Source organism: Somniosus microcephalus, chromosome 5 (genome assembly GCF_052327205.1).
Source record: "Somniosus microcephalus isolate GS21.2 chromosome 5, FLI_Smic_1.0, whole genome shotgun sequence".
Lineage (NCBI taxonomy): Eukaryota > Metazoa > Chordata > Chondrichthyes > Squaliformes > Somniosidae > Somniosus > Somniosus microcephalus.
In genome coordinates this window covers 94,033,263-94,057,225 of record NC_140991.1, presented here as the reverse complement: position 1 = coordinate 94,057,225, position 23,963 = coordinate 94,033,263, and the positions used below count along the sequence as shown (strand labels likewise).

At 49.8% G+C, this 23,963-nt stretch overlaps 1 protein-coding gene across 1 annotated transcript in view; it reads left to right on the top strand.

The window, feature by feature from the left end:
- Positions 1 to 3,223: 3,223 nt before the first annotated feature.
- The window catches only part of LOC147117213 (uncharacterized), a 51,465-nt gene continuing 30,725 nt past the window's right edge, over positions 3,224 to 23,963 (top strand). Inside the window, exon 1 of the mRNA XM_085989348.1 lies at positions 3,224 to 4,329. Within this exon, the coding sequence (XP_085845474.1) occupies positions 3,268 to 4,329 (1,062 nt within the window). The 5' untranslated portion in view covers positions 3,224 to 3,267. The remainder of the gene's footprint in view (positions 4,330 to 23,963) is intronic.

Genomic DNA, 23,963 nt, shown 5'->3' with positions numbered 1-23,963 from the left:
CAGGTCTTTGGCAGTTGGTGAGACATTGAAGATTTTTGCTGGGAGGCTTGAGGGAAGCATGGAGTCCCAATGGCGGAAGGCAGCGCCCAGATTGTCCGACTCCTTCCTGGAAGTCCTGCTCCAGGGAGTTTGAGTATCCTGTTCCCTGGTAACAGGTGCAAGAGATCATCCACTGAGACCAAGAGGGTGTGGTTGGAGATCGCCCAAGAGATCAGGAGCAGGGGTGTAGTTAGCCGCTCCTGGACATAGTCCCGCAAAAGATTTAATGATTTCATGAGGACAGGAAAGATGAGTGCAATGCCACATTCAACTACATCCTGATGTGCGTGTCACCCCAACTACATCACTCTGCCTTCCCAAGCCTACTCCTGCATGTTAATCTTCAGACTGACCTACCTTGCAAGCTGTGCCAATCCCTCACTCTCTATGCACCTATTTACATCCCCGTCTGAATAAACACCACCAACACTCACCCTCAACCTAATGCAATCATAGAAAGTAATGCCACAGAAGGAGGTCATTTAGCAAAGTAATGCCACTCCCTCATAGTTACCCTCTACAGATGTAGCCCATCCATTCCTTAAACTCATTCCATCACTCTCGCTCAAAGTTCTCTTCTTTCCCTCCTTACAGGGGAAGGAAGCCCACAACAATAGGGAGAGGTAGAGAACTGGAGGTGGCCCTCCAGTCTTTACTCAATTGACTCCAGCAGAAGAGGGGGCCCTAGAGAGCTCTGGAGCTGCAGAGCTGCTGGTGGCAGAAAATGGAAAGAGGGGGACATTCCAGCCACCTGGTGACAGAATTAAATCTCATACAGCCACATGGCATACAACAGTCACTCATGGTGATTTGATGTCAGTAGCCAGTGAAATGTAATCATGTGCATAATGGTAACGTTTGTAGGATTCGCAAAATTTCCACATTTCCCCAAGGTTATTATTAATAAAAGGGACCCTGCATGGACAATTTAAAAAGGGTACCCAAAGATGGCGTCCGCACCTCGTGACCAAAAGCCTGTAAGATTTTAAAAGAGCTTGAACTCTGCAGCACAGAACAAGCAGCTTGTGGGGAAATCAAAACCTAAAATGCAGTTTCTGTGAAAAGGACTTTGTGTTTTGGAAAAGCAGACAGCGAACATTGAATATGCATTAAGCCAGATCGTAGACAGATCAGATCTAGTTAGTCCTATACTTGAGGCCATCAAGTTGTCTGCATATATAATCAGAAACAGCTTAAGGAAGCCATCGAGGCTGGACAGGCCGATTAGAATGCATTAATAACAATACAGCTCGGACATCGGGCCATTAGGTGCGATAAATGGCCATCTAAAAACAGTTAGTTTAGATTGCTGTAATTATTTAAAACAGCCCGCCAAAATTGGAACAATGAACTAACCTGATTTGGTGCGCAGATAAGGGATGAAACAATGGGTATAACTATAGGCCCCGGGTAGCAATCTCGCTCGCTCTCTGCTCTCTCTTGCGCTTGGCCCTCGCTCTTGGTTCCTGGCTCACTCGTGCCCTGGCCTCGTGGCGGGTCTCTCCTCGCTCCCCGTGGTGAGTTTTCAGCAGAAAAGGACACCATACCAACAGCCAGGGAGGAGAACGAGACCCAAGCCCCTCGTCATCTGGGACGCCCAGGCCGCAAAAAGGGGCGAGACGAAATTTGAGCAGGTAGACGAGACGAGTAGAGATGAAGAAGACGATAAAACTCAATAAGGGCAGAGCAGGGCAGCGAAAAACATATCGATAAAGACCAAGCGCCGAGTTATAAGCTGGCACTTGGGAAGACAAACATCTTGTTGAACACTGTAACGCAGGTGTCTATGCCACCATGAATATATTGTCGTTTGACGCATGGGTAACAAAATCTAAACAACAAAGACTGTTAACTGTCTGATAAACATAACATTACTGCCGACGACCGCCCGAGGGAGAAGAAGAGGAGAACCCATCGGGACAAGACGACGACGGTAGCGGAGGAGAAGAAGGTGCGTCACAGTAGCAGCTCCCGCACTGCGCCTCTGAAGACCACATGGCGACGGGGCACCTAAGAGGACAGAGAACCAAACCTCAAAATCTGCATTTCGTTAACAGTTGACCTTGTTTTGGATTGGTGAGCATGAATTCTGGCCCCTCATAGCTTAATCTAGTTAGGTATAGGGGGTGAGATAAGGATAAGGCGATTGTTAATATAGTTTGTTTTTCCCTCGATGTGCCGTGTGCTCCTCATTCCCTGTATAAGTATAGTTATTTTGTATTTGCCTGTATTTTATGCTAGTAATTTCTCGTAAGACTGTGTTAATTTCTGTTTTAATAAAATCCTAGTTTTCTTACATCCAAGCCACCTGTCTACTCGAGTCTTTCTGTATCGCCGCCTGTACCTAAGTCTGGTGTCTAGAACCCAAGGGACGTGGGAGCGATTCGAACCGCTCACAGAACAGTCAGGGGCATAACTGACTGGGCGCACGCGCCACACCCGCCACCCCCCTTACACGTTACACATTCTTATCATAAGACTTCTAATTCATCTCTTTACTCTCCCACAGGTCCATCAAGTGCCCCCACCCCCCGACTATCCAGCCAGAGGAGGAATACAGCTCCTCAGAGGAAGCTCCACTCTCTGAGTGTGCACCCAGCACCAGCGCAGATATGTGTATCTCAGTGGGTCCACCTAGACATAGAGTAGTGTTGTCACCTGATGTCTCAAACATCACAAGTGAGCAAGAGGAGATGGTGGAGACGGGGACAGCAGTGGAGACTGCTCACCGCAGGCCGCAGGATACTCTTAGCTCTGCTCAGCTGGATGTAGATGCTGAAACCTCGGGGCCATCAATAAAGAAGGTGATCTTGGAGGGGCAGCAACAATTGTATGAGGCTCTGGCAGCTTTTGCAGCCACGATGTGTGCAGATGTACAGAGAATGGAGGAGTCCATCTCCAACATGAGCAACACCATGTCGCAGGCGATGACGACGATGTGCTGTTCCATGGAAAGGATGGCCACCTGCATGGAGCAGTGTGGTAAACCACTAATCTGCCTGTACAGAACATGTCTGGGCATGCCTCAGCTGGCTCCGCCCCTGGCTCCACCCCTAAGCCCAGGTATAAAGGTGATTGACCTCCAGTCCCCCTGGCTTTAAGGATCGGTCTACCAGCAGAGGCATGCTCGTATTCTTTTGTTAATAAAAGCCTACTTGTTATAAGTTTAACTCTTAGTCTTCTGGAGTTATTGATGGCGCATCAATTTTATTAACAAAAGGTTTTGAAATGGAGCAAATCCTGAAACCGGAACGCCTGGAACTGGACCCTCAAACGGCGGATGCATCAAATAACTTTGAGCACTGGCTGAGCTGCTTCGAAGCATTCCTGCAGGCCTCCAGCACTACCGTCAGGACCGAAGCCGACAAACTGCTAGTACTGAACTCACAGGTGAGCCACCAAGTATATTCGATTATCCAAGATGCTGTATCCTACACGGCCGCTATCACGATACTAAAAGAACAATATACTAAGCCAGTCAACAAGGTCTACGCTAGACACCTCCTGGCTACCCGCAAACAGCGACCCGGGGAATCGGGTGACAAATACCTACGGGCACTGAGAGTCCTCAGCCGGGACTGCAAGTGCAAATCGGTGACGGCCGCGGAAAATACTGATGACCTAATCAGAGACGCCTACGTCGCCGGCATCAGGTCCAGCTACACTCGACAGAGACTGCTAGAGCAAAGTGGGCTCAACCTGCAGAAGGCTGTGGCCCTTGCTAACTCGCTGGACGTGGCCCTCCGAAACATGGATGCCTACCCCCCCGACCATACGGCCCTCCCTGCCCCGTGGATGTCGCGGGGGCCACCATCTTGGGACACGGTAAGGCCACAGGCCTGCGCCACGCCACCACCACCCACCTGCAGCCCAACTACAGCTGCGATGTCCAGAGGCTCAAAGTGCTATTTCTGTGGCCAGGCCAAGCACCCCAGACAACACTGCCCGGCGAAGGACGCGATCTGCTCCAAATGCGGAAAGAAGGGGCACTATGCCAAAGTGTGCAGGGCGAAACCGACCAACTCCAGCAGCGCCGCGTGTGAGCCGTGCAGGTCGCCATCTTGGACACCACCAGCCGCGTGTGAGCCGTGCGGGCCGCCATCTTGGACATCACCAGCCGCGTGTGAGCGGTGCGGGCCGCCATCTTGGACGTCACTTTGGGACCAGGCCCCTGACTCCCCCACTGCCTCGCGCGAGTACAACAGCGACCCACGGACCTCAAGGATGGCCTCCATCATCCTGGACCAATCCAGGCCTCACCAACTGGCCAGGTCCACGATGGACATCAAGGTAAACGGTCACGCAACAAACTGTCTATTTGACTGCGGGAGCACGGCGAGCTTTATCCACCCCGACACGGTGCGACGCTACTCCCTATCAGTCATGCCCACGCGCCACCGGGTCTCTATGGCCTCCAAGTCCCATACGGCAGACGTCGGCGGCTACTGTGTAGCGACCCTGACAGTAATGGGCACAGTGTACAAAGACTTTAAACTCCTTGTCCTGCCACAGCTCTGCGCTGCTGTGCTACTGGGACTGGATTTCCAGTGCCACCTAGAGAGTGTCACGATGGCGTACGGCGGGCCCCTGCCCCCACTTACAGTCTGCAGCCGGCAAAATTTAAAACAACCGCCGCGCACAATATGCAGCCTATCCACCCTGAAAGTCAGCCCCCCCCCATTGTTTGCTAATCTCGCCCACGACTGCAAGCCCATCGCAACAAAAAGCAGGCGGTACAGTGCCGGGGATAGAAGCTTCATTAAAATAGAAGTAGAGAGACTCCTGCGGGAGGGGATTATCGAGGGCAGCACCAGCCCATGGCGAGCCCAAGTAGTGGTTGTGAAGACCGGCGAGAAACAGCGCCTGGTCATTGACTACAGTCAAACAATCAATAGGTATACCCAATTAGACGCATAACCCCTTCCCCGCATATCTGATATGGTCAATCAGATTGCACAGTACCGGGTATTCTCTACCATTGACCTGAAGTCGGCATACCACCAACTCCCTATCAGACCTGAAGACAACCAGTATACTGCCTTCGAGGCAAACGGTCGCCTCTACCACTTCCTCAGAGTCCCCTTTGGCGTCACCAATGGGGTCTCAGTCTTCCAAAGGGAGATGGACCGGATGGTTGACCAGAACGCGCTGCAGGCCACTTTTCCCTACCTGGACAATGTCACCATCTGCGGCCATGACCAGCAGGGCCATGACGCCAATCTAGAAAAATTCCTCCGAACAGCCCAGCGCTTAAATTTGACATACAACAAAGAAAAGTGTATGTTTCGCACCACCCGCCTCGCTATCCTTGGCTGTGTAGTGGAAAACGGAGTCATCGGCCCCGACCCCGACCGAATGCGCCCCCTTCTGGAACTACCCCTGCCTCACTGCCTCAAAGCCCTGAAGAGATGTCTGGGGTTTTGTGGTAAACCACTGTTATACCTGCCTGTGTGGGTGTTTGTATTCCACTGTGTACATGCCTGTACATGCCTCGGCTGACTCCTCCCACGAGTCCAGGTATAAAGGTGACTGCTCCACAGTCCCTCTGTATTCTGGACTGGTCGACCACTCGAGGCACACCTTCATTCTCTTGTTAATAAAAGCCTGTTAGTTACTCGCTTAACCTCAGTCTTTTGAGTAATTGATAGCGCATCAATTTTATTAACAAGATTTTTTTATAATGGAGAAGATCCTCACACCAGCATGCCTGGACTTAGACCATCGGGAGGCGGACGCATCCACCAAGTTTGCTCACTGGCTTAGGTGCTTTGAAAAATTCCTGATCGCCTCCGCTGCAACGGTCAAATCGGATGAGGACAAACTGGATGTCCTGACCCCCAAAGTGAACCACCGAGCGTACTCGGTCATCCAGGACGCGACCTCGTACACGGCTGCTCTCAAGCTCCTCAAGGACCAGTAAACGCGCCCAGTGAACGAGGTATACGCCAGGCACCCCTTGGGGAGTCGTAAACAACAACCTGGGGAATCGACCGAGGAATACCTTCAGGCACTGTCTGTGCTTGGCCGGGCCTGTGGTTGTAAGGATGTAAAGGCCGCCGTGTACACAGAGGAACTTATCCGGGACGCTTTTATAGCGGGCCACAGGTCCAATTACACCCGACAGCGACTGTTGGAGCAGAGTGACCTCGACCTCAACAAGGCCTCTGAACTCGCACTATCATTGGACGCAGCCTACCGGGGCATGGATGCCTACTCCTCTGCACCGTGGACGCTGCGGGGAATGACAGCTTGGGACACGGTAGGACCGTCTCATAGCGCCGTGCCACCCCAGCCACATCCCAGCAACGGCCCAACTACCGCAACAGTGTCCCATGGCCAGAAATGCTACTTCTGTGGCCAGGCCAAACACCCAAGAGCGCGCTGCCCGGCGAAAAATGCGATCTGCTCGGGCTGCGGGAAGAAGGGACACTACGCCAGAGTCTGCAGGGCCAAAGCCACCCGAACCCCAGCAGCGCCGCATGTGGGCCGTGCGGGCCGCCATCTTGGGCCTCCCCAGCCATGTGCGAACCACCAGAACAGCAGCCATTTTGGACGCCTCCAGCCACATGGGGATCATGGACGCCGCCATCTTGGACGCCAGCCGGGACGCAGCAGGCCCCCAACACCGCCTCATCTGATACCCGCAGTGACACACCGACCCCTACGCTGGCCTCCGTTATGCTGGACCAAGCGAGACCGCACCAACTGGCCCGGTCCACAATGGACATTAAGGTAAATGGTCACGAAACAACCTGCCTTTTTGACTCTGGGAGCACGGAGAGCTTCATCCACCCCGACACGGTGCGGCGTTGCTCTCTCCCAGTCCTGCCTGCGCACCAGCGGATTTCTATGGCCTCCGAGTCCCAGTCGGCGGACACTGGCGGCTACTGTGTGGTGACACTCTTAGTAGACGGGACTGTGTACGATAATTTTAAACTTCTGGTCCTGCCCCACCTCTGCGCTGCCGTTCTACTGGGGTTAGATTTTCAGTGCCACCTTAAAAGTGTTACGATGGCGTATGGTGGACCCCTCCCCCCACTCACAGTCCGCAGCCAGCAGCTTCCAAACTGCCCGCCGCGCACCAGGTGCAACCTCTCCACACTCAGAGTCACCCCCCCCCCCACTGTTTGCTAACCTCACCCCCGACTGTAAGCCCATCGCCACAAAGAGCAGGCGATACAGTGCCGGGGACAGGGTTTTCATTAAAACCGAAGTGGAGCGGCTCCTGAAGGAGGGGATTATTGAGGGCAGCACCAGCCCCTGGCGAGCCCAGGTTGTGGTCGTTAAGACCGGCGAGAAGCAGCGCCTGGTCATCAACTACAGCCAGACAATAAATCGCTACACCCTGCTGGACGCTTACCCACTCCCCCGCATAGCTGATATGGTCAACCAGATCGCGCAGTACCGCGTCTTCTCGACCATTGACCTGAAATCAGCGTACCACCAGCTTCCTATCCGCCCTGAGGACCGCCAGTATACTGCCTTTGAGGCAAACGGCCGCCTCTATCACTTCCTTAGGGTTCCCTTTGGCGTCACCAACGGGGTCTCCGTCTTCCAAAGGGAGATGGACCGGATGGTCGATCAAAATGCGTTGCAGGCCACTTTCCCATATCTGGACAATGTGACCATCTGCGGCCATGACTTGCAGGACCATGACGCAAACCTCGAAAAATTCCTCTGCACCGCCCAACTCCTGAACCTGACGTATAACAAGGAGAAGTGCATATTCCGCACAACCCGCCTCGCCATCCTTGGCTGTGTTGTGGAACACGGAGTCATCGGTCCCGACCCCGACCGGATGCGTCCCCTTATGGAACTCCCACTGCCCCACTGCCTCAAGGCCCTGAAGAGGTGCCTAGGGTATTTCTCCTATTACGCCCAGTGGGTCCCCTACTATGCGGACAAGGCCCATCCGCTGATCAAGTCCACCTCTTTTCCCTTGACGGCAGAGGCCCGCTTAGCCTTCCACCGTATCAAGGAAGACATTGCCAAAGCCACCATGCATGCAGTGGGCGAATCCATCCCCTTCCAGGTGGAAAGCGACGCGTCCGACTTTGCCCTGGCCGCTACCCTTAATCAGGCGGGGAGACCCGTGGCCTTCTTTTCACGAACCCTCCAGGGCCCGGAGACCAGACACTCCGCTGTTGAGAAGGAGGCCCAGGCTATTGTGGAGGCTGTGCGTCATTGGAGGCACTACCTGGCCGGAAAACGATTTACCCTGCTCACTGACCAGCGTTCAGTTGCTTTTATGTTTAACAACAAGCAGAGGGGCAAAATCAAAAACAACAAGATCTTGAGGTGGAGAATCGAACTTTCCACCTACAATTACGAGATCTTGTACCGGCCTGGGAAGCTCAATGAACCCCCGGATGCTCTATCGCGTGGCACCTGCGCCAGCGCGCAGATCGATAGACTGCGGGCCCTCCACAATGACCTCTGCCACCCGGGGGTCACCAGGTTCTTCCACTTCATCAAGGCCCGCAACCTGCCTTACTCCATTGAGGAGGTCAGGACCATGACCAGAAACTGCCAAGTCTGCGCTGAGTGCAAACTGCACTTTTATAGACCAGACAGGGCTCACCTGATAAAAGCCACTCGCCCCTTCGAGCGCCTGAGCATTGATTTTAAAGGGCCTCTCCCCTCCTCCGACCGCAATGTGTACTTCCTCAACATTATTGATGAGTACTCCCGTTTCCCGTTCGCCATCCCCTGCCCGGACATGACCAGTGCCACGGTCATTAAATGTCTGAACGACCTCTTCACCCTGTTCGGTTTCCCCAGCTATATCCATAGCGACCGGGGCTCATCGTTTATGAGCGACGAACACCGCCAGTACCTGCTCGCTAGGGGTATTGCCACAAGCAGGACCACCAGTTACAACCCCCGGGGGAACGGACAGGTGGAAAGAGAGAATGCGACAGTTTGGAAGGCCGCCCTGCTAGCCTTAAAGTCTAGGGGCCTTCCGACCTCCCGCTGGCAGGATGTGCTCCCCGATGCGCTCCACTCTACTCAGTCACTGCTCTGCACTGCCACTAACGCCACCCCTCATGAGAAAATGTTTGCCTTTCCAAGGAAGTCCACATCGGGGACATCGCTACCGCCATGGCTGACGTCCCCAGGGCCGGTCCTACTGAGAAGACACGTGAGGACCCATAAAACGGACGCCCTGGTCGAGAGGGTCGACCTCCTCCACGCCAACCCCCAGTATGCTTACATTGCGTACCCGGACGGGCGGGAGGACACAGTCTCCATACAAGACCTCGCACCCTCGGGGGCCCCAGTAACCCACTACCCACTACCACCCCCCCCCCACGATCCAATATCCAACCCCAGCAGACGGCACGCCTGGGCCCCGCGACCCGCTCGACACCCACGAGGACTACACACCAGTGCCCCAGCCTACGCGGGACTCGACGCCGGAAGCTTCACTACCCCTGCCGTCGCCACGTTGATCACAGCGGCAGACAAGACCTCCGGAGAGACTCCAATACACAAACTTTTAATACACTTCACCCCGCCGGACTCATTTTTAAACAAGGGGTGAATGTGGTAAACCACTGTTATACCTGCCTGTGTGGGTGTTTGTATTCCACTGTGTACATGTCTGTACATGCCTCAGCTGACTCCTGCCACGAGTCCAGGTATAAAGGTGACTGCTCCACAGTCCCTCTGTATTCTGGACTGGTCGACCACTCGAGGCACACCTTCATTCTCTTGTTAATAAAAGCCTGTTAGTTACTCGCTTAACCTCAGTCTTTTGAGTAATTGATAGCGCATCAGGTTTTTCTCTTATTACGCCCAATGGGTGCCCAATTACGCGGACAAAGCCCGGCCCCTTATCAAGTCAACCTCCTTCCCCCTGGCGGCAGAGGCCCGTGCAGCCTTCACCCGCATAAAAGAGGACATTGCAAAGGCTACAATGCACGCCGTGGACGAGTCCATCCCTTTCCAAGTGGAGAGCGATGCGTCTGACTTCACCCTGGCCACAACCCTTAACTAGGCGGGGAGACCCGTGGCCTTCCTTTCACGAACCCTCCAGGGCCCCGAAATTAGACACTCCTCAGTCGAAAAGGAGGCCCAGGCTATAGTGGAGGCTGTACAGCATTGGAGGCATTACCTGGCCGGTAAACGCTTCACCCTGCTCACTGACCAACGATCAGTAGCATTTATGTTCAATAACAAGCAGAGGGGCAAAATCAAAAACGACAAGATATTGCGGTGGAGGATCGAATTATCCACCTACAATTATGATATCTTATACCGGCCCGGGAAACTTAATGAGCCCCCAGACGCCCTATCCCGTGGAACATGTGCCAACGCACAGGTCGATAGGCTACGGGCCCTCCACAACGATCTCTGCCACCCGGGGGTCACCAGGTTTTTCCACTTCATTAAGGCCCGCAACCTGCCTTACTCCATCGAGGAGGTCAGGACCATGACCAGGAACTGCCAAGTCTGTGCCGAATGCAAACCGCACTTTTATAGGCCAGATAGGGCGCACCTGATAAAAGCCACCTTCGAGCGCCTAAGCGTAGATTTTAAAGGGCCCCTTCCCTCCTCTGACCGCAACACGTACTTCCTCAACATCATTGACGAGTACTCCCATTTCCCGTTCGCTATCCCCTTCCCGAACATGACCAGCGCCACAGTCATCAAATGTCTCAATGACCTCTTCGCCATATTCGGTTTTCCCAGCTACATCCATAGTGACAGGGGCTCGTCGTTCACGAGCGACGAGCTGCGCCAGTACCTGCTCGAAAAAGGGATAGCCACGAGCAGGACCACCAGCTACAACCCCCGAGGTAACGGACAAGTAGAAAGGGAGAACGCGACAGTGTGGAAAACCGCCATGCTAGCCTTAAAGTCCAGAGGCCTCCCAACCTCCCACTGGCAAGAAGTCTTCCCTGATGCGCTTCACTCCATACGGTCACTACTCTGTACCGCCACGAACGCCACCCCTCACGAGAAAATGTTCGTCTTCCCTAGGAAATCCACCTCGGGGACATCGCTACCGCCATGGCTGACGTCTCCAGGGCCCGTCTTGCTCAGGAAGCATGTGAGGAGCCATAAAACAGACCCCCTGGTCGAAAGGGTCCACCTCCTCCACGCCAACCCACAATATGCATACGTGGCGTATCCTGACGGGCGGGAGGACACGGTCTCCATACGAGACCTTGCACCCTCAGGTGCCACCGAAAACACCATTACCCACTACCCATTACCATTGCCCACTACCATTACCCACGACACACCCCTAGAAGGGAATCCACATCTAACCCAAGTAGACGGCACGCCAGGGCCCTGTGACCCACCCTTATACACCCACCGACACCGCACCCACAAAGATGACACGCCGGTGCTCCGGCCCACGCGGGAAATGGCCACGGGAAAAGAACCGCCGCAGCCGGCACCACGACGATCACTACGGCAGACAAGACCCTCGGAGAGACTTGCCTATACGAACTTCTGAGACACTTCACCCCGCCGGACTCATTTTAAACAAGGGGTGAATGTGGTAAACCACTAATCTGCCTGTACAGAACATGTCTGGGCATGCCTCAGCTGGCTCCGCCCCTGGCTCCACCCCTAAGCCCAAGTATAAAGGTGATTGACCTCCAGTCCCCCTGGCTTTAAGGATCGGTCTACCAGCAGAGGCATGCTTGTATTCTTTTGTTAATAAAAGCCTACTTGTTATAAGTTTAACTCTTAGTCTTCTGGAGTTATTGATGGCGCATCAAGCAGCAAATGCGCCAGTCGAACGAGAACATACTTGCTGTGAATAACAGATTGCAGACACTCATTGACCTCATCTTGAGGAGGGATATTAATGTAAACTTGGGCATTCATCGCCCCACTGATGTGCAGCAAAGTGCTCTCCAGCTCCTTGCTAGCAGGGAAGTGCAGGTGGCCCATGAGAGGGATCATGATGACAGGGGATGACATAAATCTTGTCATTCATGTGGAAATGACTTATGAAGTAATACTGGGTGGCCTGCTGGTGGCACTGTCCAGGGAGAGTATCAATACTCGGGCATGGGCCCAGCTTGCTCAGGACATTCTTTAACAGGAACTAGTGAAGGACACAACTAGATCTCCATGTTGAAAACCAGTTGATTAAAGCCTTGTTTAATACTCAGACCAAGTGCCTAGTAGTTTTCTTACATCAGGGACATGGAAGTGGGGGTTCTGCTCAAGGCGCTCCCACTCCTCCCCCATTGCCTCCCCCTCAGTCAGAGCCCCACATGCTTCCTCAGATCCCGATGGCCGAATCTGCTGCTGCACATTTGCAGGAGGAGCAGTCTTTGGCGGGGCCCTCACAGACTCCAAAACCCAGAGGATGTCTGCCAAAAGTGTCTAACGAGTCACAGCAGGGAAGTGAGCAGCCTGTTGAAGCCACAAGGGTTGCAACTCATAAAAGCACTCAAAAAAGAAAAATGACACAATCGTAGATGCACAAGGGTATGCACATGGGTGTTAGTGTTAAGTTTCAGTTCTATTTATGATGCAGATAAATTTATTTCTTTGCACTATCCCATCATGTCCATTTTTGCCTGCCACCTGGGAAGTGGCTTTGTCGCTTGGAGTGAATGGTGAGACATTACTTAACCTCGAGCAATGGGTGTTTGGTTGACAGGAATCATTAGCTCATTTTGGGACTGCTTTGTGGTGTTGGTGGGAAGTTGGTACAGCATCTGGGAGCCATATGGGTGCACTGCTGCAAGTTAAGTAAATCAGGCCATTATGAGGCCATCCCGGGCCTCCCAGGCAACAATGTGCACCACTGCTGGTGCCATCTCCACCTCAGTTTCCTTCTCCTTCTCCTCGTCCTCCTCTGAAGAGGCTTTGCGCTCTGCGCCTTGCTCCTCCTGCAGCTCCAATCCTCGCTGCTGCGCTGTGTTGTGCAGCGCGCAGCTTACGACGATGATTCTGGAGACCCTGGCTGGAGCATACTGAAGGGCTCCTCCAGATCTGTCAAGGCATCTGAAGCACATCTCCAGCATGCCTATAGCTTGCTCTATGACACATCTTGTGGACATGTGGCTTTCATTATAACGCTCCTCGGCCTCATTGCTTGGCCTCCTCAAAGGTGTCATGAGCCACGCCTTCAGTGAATAGTCCTTGTCTCCAAGCAGCCAGCCGGTAAGTCTGTTTGGAGGTGCGAAGAGCTGAGGGAGGGTGCGCTGGCGCAGCACGTAAGAGTCATGACAGCTCCCAGGGAATCTGGCGCACACATGCATGATCTTTTTATGGTTGCAGACGAGCTGCACATTGAAGGAGTGGAAGCCCTTGCAGTCCACAAACACGCCTGGGTGATGTGGGGATGCCTTGATGGCCACATGTGTGCAGTCGATGATGCCCTGCACCTGTGGGAAGCCAGCCGGAGCTGCAAAGCCGAGCACCCACTCAGTAACGCTGGCCTCATCAGTGGCAATGTGTACATAATTGGCTCACTTGTGAAACACGGCATCGGTCACCTGGGTGATGCATTTTTGGGCGGCCGACTGCAAGATCCTGCAAATGTCTGCTGCAGATCCCTGGAAGGAGCCTGAGGTGAAGAAGTTGAGGATGGTGGTGTCTAAGGCATGTCCACCAGGTCCTCTGGGCAGCAGGTCTTGTTCCAGCAAGCTACAAATGTCTGCGATGACCTGACGCGATAGCCTGAGCCTCCTGACACACTGCTGCTCAGTCATGTCCAGGAAGCTCATCCTCTGCCTGTATACCCTGTGTTGGGGTGTCCTTCCGGCACAGTGCAGCCCTGTGCTGACCCCCTCTCTCCTGTGGAGCATCAGGTCAGTGAGGAGAAGGCTGCTGGTGTTGTGGCTACTGCTGTTATGGCTGGTGTTGTTGTCGCTGGGGCTCATCTTTGTCCGAATCTGAGGTCCAAGGTGAGAGAGCATAAGCGGCAACCATGCTGATCTGATAGATGTCAGGTAACGTGGAGATCAGAAGCACAATCCTCCAATATAGTGAGAGTGACTTGCAATGTGGTGAGAGTGGCTTCCGAGGTTCCAGAAATCACCTGCAAACTCCTGAAAGCTAAATCTTTGCACAAAATGGTGTCAGCAAGAGCCTTTCCATTAGGCAAGGAAGCAGGTGTAAGGTGGGAGTATTTATGTGCTTTTTCCAGCTGTCACTTAATGAAGTAGCACAATGGCCACTGAGCTTCTGCCTCCCCTTCACAGGCGAGTTTCCTGAGGTCCGTGAGTCCGGTGCACAACCAGTTAAAGATGAAACCTCACGTTAAAATGGCTGTTAAGGGTCTATAAACGAGCAGTTAACTACCTCAATGAGGTTGCCCGCCTCTCCCGAACGGACCAGTAGCGCACTTCTAAAAGCACCCCAGTTAAATGCGGAAGTCAGCAGGTTCCCGATGCGCTGTCAATTTCTGTGTTTTTAACACCGACCCGGTCCCAAACCCACACATTCTGCAATGTGAAAATTCCGGCCTTAAAGTCGGAAAAATACTGGAATCTATTATCCAACAGAAGTAATTCAAATGCATTTAATAAGAGGAAAAGGAATCATTCCAAGCCAATGGGGGTTTTGAAAATTCCTAACAAATTTATTGGAATTCTTTGAAAATGTAACAGAATGGTGGGTGTTCTGGATCTTGCCGTTCAGAAGGCAGCTGACAAAGTGAAAGCTGAAAAAGGGGAGAAGCTGCAAGGAGGAAGATAAATTGGCAAACATAGAAAATAAACTAGCATGATCAATACTAGCTACTGTAATTGCTCCAACCAGCAATAGTATCCTCCTCGGATCTTTGTTATTCACAATGTATTAACGTGATCATGGATGAAGATTTTAAAAGTAGCATGTACTGTTTTGTATATGATACCAAGGTGGCTAGGAAAAAAAGAGGTATGGAGGAAATAATAATTAATTCAAAACTATCTGCAGAGATTTCGATCTGAGCAGATATTTGGAATCATAAATGCCATTTTGTATCCAGCAATTTATATTAATCCATATTGAGAGTAATAGAAAATCTGATTCAAAAATTATAGTTGTACTTATAAAAATTGTGAATCCAGAAAAGGAGCTAGATGCACAGTTAATAGTTAACATACTGAGCCTGTTGTCAATAAATAAAATATGGGAGTTTTAAAAAAATTCATTCTCAGCATGTGGGTGTCACTGGCCATGCCTTTTATTGCCCATCCATAGTTGCCCTTCTTCTGTTTGATACAATTGAGTGGCTTACTAGGCCACTTCAGAGGGTGTGGGACTGGAGTCACCTATAGGTCAGGCCAGGTAAGCACAGCAGGCTCCTTCCCCAAAGTATATTAGTGAACCAGTTGGGTTTTAATGGCAATCTGACAACTTCATTGTCACTTTTACTGATAACAGCTTTTTATTTCCAAGTTTTTTAAAATTGAATTCAAATTCGCGAACTGCTACAATGGGGTTTTAACTTGTGTTCTCTGGATTATTAGTCCAGTAATATAACCAGTGCACTACCATATCCCTACTGTGTACAAATAGATTACTAAAATGTAAATCAAAGGAAGTGACATTGTTGCACTATGAAATATTAGTAAGACTACGCGACAGCATATATCCAGTTTTACTCACTGTACGTGTATGATAGGTTGCATATATAGAGAGATATTTTATGCAGATCAAAAATAGAAGATTTAGAGGCTAGGATTATATGTAAGGAAATTATAAGAGCAATGTTTCTGACGTCACACTTCTGGCAGTAAGCCTCGCCTTCTGGGAATGCAAATTGTAAGTTCAAGGGCACACTTCAGGCAATCTTCCAACCATTTAATGTTTGGGAAATAGTGAACAGCCCACAGCTGAATTCCTGATATACATTCCCAGTGGATGAAGCTCCATATTGGCATTGTAAAGTTGAGAAATTACCTCTCATGTGTTAATATAGGAAACAGCTTCTTCCCATTTAGAGGTGACTTGTGGAATAGACTGTCACCTAGTGTAGAAAATCTGATCGGGTAAAACATTCAAAAGAGACCTGCATTAGAAATATATTTCAAATGCCAGCAGCACACTCCTAACCCAGTACATCCCACATCCCTCTAGGTCAGCTGGCATAACAGACAAAATATTGAGCTTATCACATCTGTCCACATGTTACCTGATTACAGGTGAGTGGAAACCTACAGTAGCATTTTGCTCAGCCTGCCCAAATTCAAAACTGCAGTTTATTATATGACTGATGCATGAACTTGGAAGTATAATGAAAATGGGAAAAAGTAACACGAAGCTTCCATTAACATCCCAAAAGTACCTAGTCAGGATAAAGCTGGTAAAAAAAAGCTTTAGATACATTTCAAGGAGATTTAATAATGGCTTTGGAACAGTTCCCTTTGGAAATTATTTTGGAATTTTTAGAATTTTTCACCAGAACATTGGCTTATGGGAAAACATTTCGGGGAAATTCAAATTACAGTATAATCCTCTTAGAATCAAAGTTTCTTAATTGAAATTATTGGATAACTCAATTTTCTTTGGCAAAAAATGATTGAATTATCAGGAATTGACTATAATATGTTACGAGGACTGATGTACATCGAGGAGGAAAATGAAGAAGAGCTATAATCTATAATTTTAAAATACTGAAAGGCACTGGTAATGTGAGCAGAACGATTTATTTTAACTTGTGCTATGATTGCAGCAGTTGAGAACATGAGCATGTTGTTAACAAGCCTCAAAATAGACAAGAGATTAGAAGAAATCAAAAGCAGTTAAAGTTGCGTTATTTGGTAATAGAAAACAAAGGGTTAAGGGTAACTACTCAGACCGGCCAAAGGTGGGAAGTAGTGCTCCACAGTGCGGGGACCACAGTTGTTCACAAGTTACATGAATGATTTGGAATTGGAAGTACAATTTCAAAATTTGCGGATGCCACCAAGTGTGTCATCCAGTGGCTCAGTTGGTAGCACCCTTTGCCTCTGAACCGTGAAGGTTGTGGGTTCAAGTCCTACTCCAGAGGCTTGAGCACAAAAAACTTAGCCTGACACTCCAGTGCAGTACTGAGGGAGTGCTGCACTGCTGGAGGTGCTGCCTTTTGGATGAGACGTTAAACCAAGGCCCCGTCTGTGCTCTGAGGAGGACATAAATGATTCTATGGCATTATTTTGAAGAAGAGCAGGGAGTTATCCCCGATGTCCTGGCCAATATTTCCCCCTCAGTTAACATCACTGAAACAGATTATCTGGTCATTATCACATTGCTGTTTGTGGGAGCTTGCTTTGCGCAAATTGGCTGCCACGTTTCCCACATTACAACAGTGACTACACTTCAAAAAGTACTTCATTGGCTGTGAAGCACTTTGGGATGTCTGGTGGTCGTGAAAGGCGCTATAGCAATGCAAGTCTTTCTTTTTCAAATTGCGGGGTGTAATTAGCACAAAGGAAGAAGGCGACAAAATACAAGAAAACTTTAATAAACTAGTTGAATGGACATGTGATTGGCAAATAAATGTCAATATAAGTAAGTGTGAGGTGGCACATTTGGGTAGGAAGAATAAAGAGACCACATACTGCTTGGATAATAAGGGGGAGAAATTCATGATAGCCCAGGAATGGGCGCTAATGTTAGAAAAGATTGAGAATTAGCGCCAGGCACGAATGATTCAGACTGCACGCAGAATTCAGTCTCAGTGTACAAAAAAAGCATTGGAGCATTAAATGAAGCGCTAATGGCCTAGCTCAGTGGCGTCAAACTCAAAGTGCTGACCAATATCAGGTGCAGGCTAATCACAAGTCAGCATTGCCATATGCTCTTTCCAGTTCTTAAAGGGGAGGTTCATTGATGCTGCAGAACCTCATTCTCAGCATTGCTGGCTGGGCAGCTGCTCAACAACCACAAGCAGGCCACATATGAGGAGCTGGCCAACTCAAAAATCTGCATTGATGGCACATCCACGCCCTAGGGGGAGAACCCACAGATTCAGCGATGAGGCATTGGAGGCGTTGGTCTTCATAAGAACATAAGAACATAAGAAATAGGAGCAGGGGTAGGCCATTTGGCCCTTTGAGCCTGCTCTGCCATTCAATAAGATCATGGCTGATCTTCTACCTCATCTCCACTTTCCTGCGCTATCCCCATATCCCTTGATTCCCTTAATAGTCCAAAATCTATCGATCTCTGTCTTAAATATACTCAACGACTGAGCCCCCACAGCCCTCTGGGGTAGAGAATTCCAAAGATTCACCACCCTCTGAATGAAGAAATTTCTCCTCATCTCAGTCCTAAATTGCCGACCCCTTGTTCTGAGACTGCGACCCCTGGTTCTAGACTCCCCAGCCAGGGGAAACATCCTCCCTGCATCTACCCTGTCAAGCCCTGTAAGAATTTTGTATGTTTCAATGAGATCACCTCTCATTCTTCTAAACTCTAGAGAATATAGGCTTAGTCTACTCAATCTCTCCTCATAGGACAATCCCCCCATCCCAGGAACCAGTCTGGTGTACCTTCGTTGCACTCCGTCTATGGTAACTATATCCTTCCTTAGGTAAAGAGACCAAAACTGTACACAGTACCCTAGGTGTGGCCTCACCAGGGCCCTATATAATTGCATGATGTGGAGATGCCGGAGTTGGACTGGGGTGGACAAATGTAGGAAGTCACACAACACCAGGTTATAGTCCAACAGCTTTATTTGAAATCACAAGCTTTCGGAGCGCTGCTCCTTCGTCAGGTGAAGTGAAGAGAAGCATGCAGGCACAGCATATATAGTCAGAGAAAACTGCCAAATGATTACAGGTAATCTTTCTAAGCTGTTGGACTATAACCTGGTGTTGTGTGACTTCCTACATCTATATAATTGCAGTAAGACGTCTTTACTCTTATACTCAAATCCTCTTGTAATAAAGGCCAACATACCATTTGCTTTCCTAATTGTTTGCTGTATTTGCATGTTAGCTTTCAGTGATTCGTGTACAAGAACACCAAGGTCCCTCTGAACACCAACATTTCCCAATTTTTCAACATTTAAAAAATACTCTGCTTTTCTATTTTTCCTACCAAAATGGATAACTTCACATTTCTCCATATTATATTCCAATTGCCATGTTCTTGCCCACTCACTTAGCCTGTCTATATCCCCTTGAAGCCTTCTTGCATCCTCCTCACAACTTACATTCCCACCCAGCTTTGTATCATCAGCAAACATGGATATATTACATTTGGTCCCCTCATCCAAATCACTGATGTAGATTGTGAATAGCTGAGGCCCAAGCACTGATCCTTACTATAAAGTATGTGTCTATACTTAATGCAATAATGACGAGACAGCTTGGAAGATTCAACGTAGGTCTTTACTTAATACCAACAGGCGGGAAACTGAGGGGAGATCAGTACCCACAGTACTATTTATACCCCTATGGCCAGGAGTGGTACTACGGTATCACTACGCCCTACAAAGTAGTGCTGCCCTGGCCATAGGTTTAAAGTAACATACCTATTACATACACAACATTCCTCCCCTTTTAATTAAAACGTACCCGTGCAATTAAGTCAATAGATGCCCCATAACTAGGGCTAATAACATTTGGTAACACAATATACATAACATTTTTACATCAAGAGTTGTCTACTTATATATATATATATAAACAGAAACATGTTATAGATTCAGTCTCTGAGGAGGCCTCCTGTCTCGACTAGGATAACGTCTTTCTCTAGTCGGTCTCGGTGTAGGCGGCGGTACTTCCGTCACCTCTTCATCGCTGGACTCGTCGGTGTCTGATGGCACATCCTGTGCCGTGGAGATCACTGGAGTGCTGAACTCCTCGCAATCCTGAGACCTCTAACGATGAGCTGGGCCGTGATTCCGCTGTAACAATGTGCTGAGACGTTTGAGGTAGTGAATCAGTTGGGTTTCTGGACTCCACAAGTTGATCAGCATGTCGTCTGATTATGCCTTCCCCTGTCTCAACTGTGTACATCAAGGGTCCCTGGCGGGCCTTTATCGTACCAGACCGCCACTTTTCATTCCTATAATCACAGGCCAACACTTGCTGCCCCACCTCGAAGCTCTGTGTCTGTCTGTCAGGAGCCCTACGAAATACTCGGTTTTCCACATCTCTCCAAATGTTTGGTCTGAGCAATTCAAGGCGAGACTTTAACCTTCTATTAAAGAACATGACGGCGGGGGCCTGGTTGGTCACCGTATGTGCAGCATTATGGTATGCGAATAGGAAGTTGTCCACCTTGTGTTGTAGTGGCAACCTTTCCTCCCCCATCGCCTGATGGCCTTTTTAAAAGTCTGCACAAATCGCTCTGCCAGCCCATTTGTAGCCGGATGATATGGTGCGGACGTATAATGTCGCACTCCATTCCTTTTTAGGAATGCTTGAAATTCTTCTGCCACAAATTGTGGCCCATTGTCCGAACAGACTTGCTCGGGCACCCCGTTTCGGGCAAAAATGGTCCTTAAGACTGCAACCGTCTTTTCGGCTGTCGTTGATGACATCTTTATGACCTCCGGCCATTTTGAATGGGCATCCACTACAATAAGGAACATCGCATCCAGGAAGGGGCCAGCGAAGTCCACGTGGATCCTTTGCCATGGCGTGGAGGGCCACTCCCACGGATGTAGTGGGGCTTGTGGTGGTACGTTCTGTACCATCTGGCACCCTTGGCACGCTTTTGCTACTTCCTCAATGTCCCTGTCAATGCCGGGCCACCAGACGTAGGCTCTGGCGAGGCTTTTCATTTTGACACCCCCCAGATGACCTTCATGTAAGTCCTGCAACACTTTATGTTGTAATTTTTGAGGGACCACCACCCTGGCTCCGCACATCAATGTGCCCCGGCAGACGGACAACTGGTCCTTCCTTGCCGAAAACGCCGGCAATGATGCGTCACCCTGCGCCGGCCAGACTTTCACGGTTAATTCGTAAACCCTTGCCAATGTTGGGTCGTTCCGTGTTTCCCGCGCGATACATTGGCTGGTGATGGGCAAGTGTTCCATAACAGCCGTATGATATATTTCCACGGGGTCCTGTACTATCTCTTTGATCTCGGCAGGCAAGGGTAGCCGCGACAGGCCATCCGCATTGCCATGCTGTTTGGTACCCTTATATTCGATAAGGTACTGGTGTGCTCCTAAGAACAGTGACCATCTCTGTAGCCTTTGGGCCGTCATCAGGGGCACCCCTTTTGTTGGATTAAATATCGACACCAATGGTTGATGATCCGTCAGTAGTGTGAAACATTGCCCATGCAGGTAGTGGTGGAATTTTTTTACACCCCACACCAGACTGAGGGCCTCCCTGTCGATTTGCGCATAGTTTCTTTCAGCTGTAGTTAACGACCTTGAGGCAAATGCTATTGGCCTCTCCGTCCCGTTGGGAAATTTGTGTGACAACACTGCCCCTATACCGTACGGGGAGGCGTGACATGCCAACCTCATTGGCATTTTTGGGTCAAAGTGTGCGAGCACTTCCTTGGATGTAATGAGTTGTTTACCCTTTTTAAAAGCAGCCTCACACGCTTCGTCCCAATTCCAGGAGACTCCCTTTTGCAGCAATGAATTTAGTGGATGTAAAATGGACGATAAGTTCGGGAGGAACTTATGGTAATAGTTTATAAGGCCTAAGAATGATCGTAACTGAGATACATTCTCAGGGGGCGGGGCCTTCACTACTGCCTCGATCTTTTCCGGGGACTTATGCAGGCCTTCCTTATCTATAATGTGACCACAGTATGAGATACGTTCCTGGAAAAACTCACATTTCTGCTTGTTCGCCCTGAGTCCGTATTGTTGTAACCGCAGAAGTACTCACTCCAGGTTAGCGAGGTGGTCGTTATCCGTTTGTCCTATCACCAGGATGTCATCCAGGTAACATTGCGTTCCTGGAATGCCCTGTAGGACCTGTTCCATGGTCCTCTGCCATATTGCCGGGGCGGACGCCACACCAAATACCAGGCGATTGTACTGGTACAATCCCTTGTGTGTGTTAATCGTTAGGAGCTTTTTCGAGTCCTGCTCCACCTCCATCTGTAAATAAGCTTGACAAAGGTCAATCTTCGTAAAGTGTCTACCCCCAGCTAATGATGCGAAGATGTCCTCTATCCGCGGCAGCGGATACTGTACCGTGTGCAGGACTGGGTTAATAGTTATCTTAAAATCCCCGCAAATGCGAACCTTCTTTGGTTCCCCCGGTGTGTTACTTGCAGATTTCTTTATAACTGGGACGATGGGTGTGGCCCACTCGCTCCACTCAATCTTTGTAAGGACACCTGCACTCTCTAAGGCATCCAGTTCTGCTTCCACCGCTGGCCGAATGGCATAAGGCACCGGTCTGGCCTTACAAAACTTGGGGTTTGCGTCTTGAGCAATAGTTATTTTTGCTCTTATGTCCTTTAAGGTCCCCAGCCCTTGTCGGAACACCTCTGGCGTTTTTGCCAATAGTTTCGACAGCCTGCTTGTAATGGTTGTATCATCCGTGGTGGTCTCTACTTTTAACTCGTGTATCGACTTCCAGTCGAAATGGATTTTTCTTATCCATTCCCTACCCAAAAGTGGTGGTCCACCATTTGGTAGGACGTATAAATAAAGTCCTGGCACTTTTCTGCCATTGTATTTAACTGCTACTTGCATTTTTCCCTTCGGGTAAACTTTTTGTCCCGTATATGTTTTTAATTTAATTTCCGTATCCTTTAAGGGAATGCGTTTGAACAGCCTGTTATAATCTTGTTCATTAATTACTGATAGGGCTGAACCCGTGTCCAGCTCCATATTAACTTCAACGCCTGCTACCTTCATTTTAACCCACATTGTGCTGTGGTCCTCCGTTTTGTCTACACCATATAACTTGAGACATCCCAGACCTTTAGGCTCTGCTTTTGTGCCTTCCTGTGACTCGTCTGAGCTACTGTCAGACATCTTATGTATTTTTGTCCTTGCCTTGATACTGCTCGGATTGCCCCCACGATTGGGTTTCGTACCAGACCGACAAACTTTCGCTATATGCCCCTTTTTCCCACACTGCCTGCATATTTTATCACAAAACCAACAATTACTTTGGTCGTGGGTGGTTTTGCCACAACGGTAGCATTTACCTTTGTGAAATGTCACCTCATGGGTGTCATAGCCGGTTGTGTTTTGTCGTATTTGAGCAGCACCCTGTGCTGCTGCTTCGTGGAACGATGCTATTTCAATCGCCTGATTTAGGCTGAGCTGTTTCTTGGCTAGCAACCGTTTACGTGTATTCTCATTTAACATGCCACAGACAAATCTGTCTCTGATCGCGTCCGCCAATATGGCTCCAAACTGGCAATGTTTGGACAACCTTCTGAGCTCAGCTAAATAGGCTGCCTGCGACTCATCATTCCTTTGGTCGCGTCTGTAGAAGCGGTACCTTTCCACTATAAATGGTGGCTTAGGGTTTAAATGTTCCCTTAACGTAATTTGGGCGTACGTTTTGTCTGCTGGCTTTTCTGGAGTAAGAAGATTCCTCAGCAGACCGTATGTTTTTGCCCCCATAAAATTTAATAAGGTTGCTACCTTTTGGTCATCTTCCACCTTGTTTACTATGCAATAAAGTTCATGCCTTTCAATATAGGCGTCCCACTCTTCTGTGTCCTCAACAAATGCTGACAACGAACCTTCTTTAGCCATTTTAAACTTTTGAAGAGAAAAAAAAACTTTTCCCGCTTTCTCCACTAGATGGCGTTTTTCCCGCCTTTTCTCCCTCTGCTGTCAATGACCTCTCTCCAGCGTCGTTATTTTTGGCCCTTGCAGCTCCCGTTATTGCCACCGCCACTATTAACAACGACCTTCCCCTCTCGTGGCCCGCTAGTCCTTGTGGCTCCGTTTGTTCCCCAGGTCGCCTGCCCGTTCTGGCCCTTGCAGCTCCCGTTCCCCGGGAAGGATTTCAGTTTACCTGGCCCTGGGTGGACTTTTGCCCCATGGCTGGAGCGCCCGTTCAGCCTCTTCTCTCAGC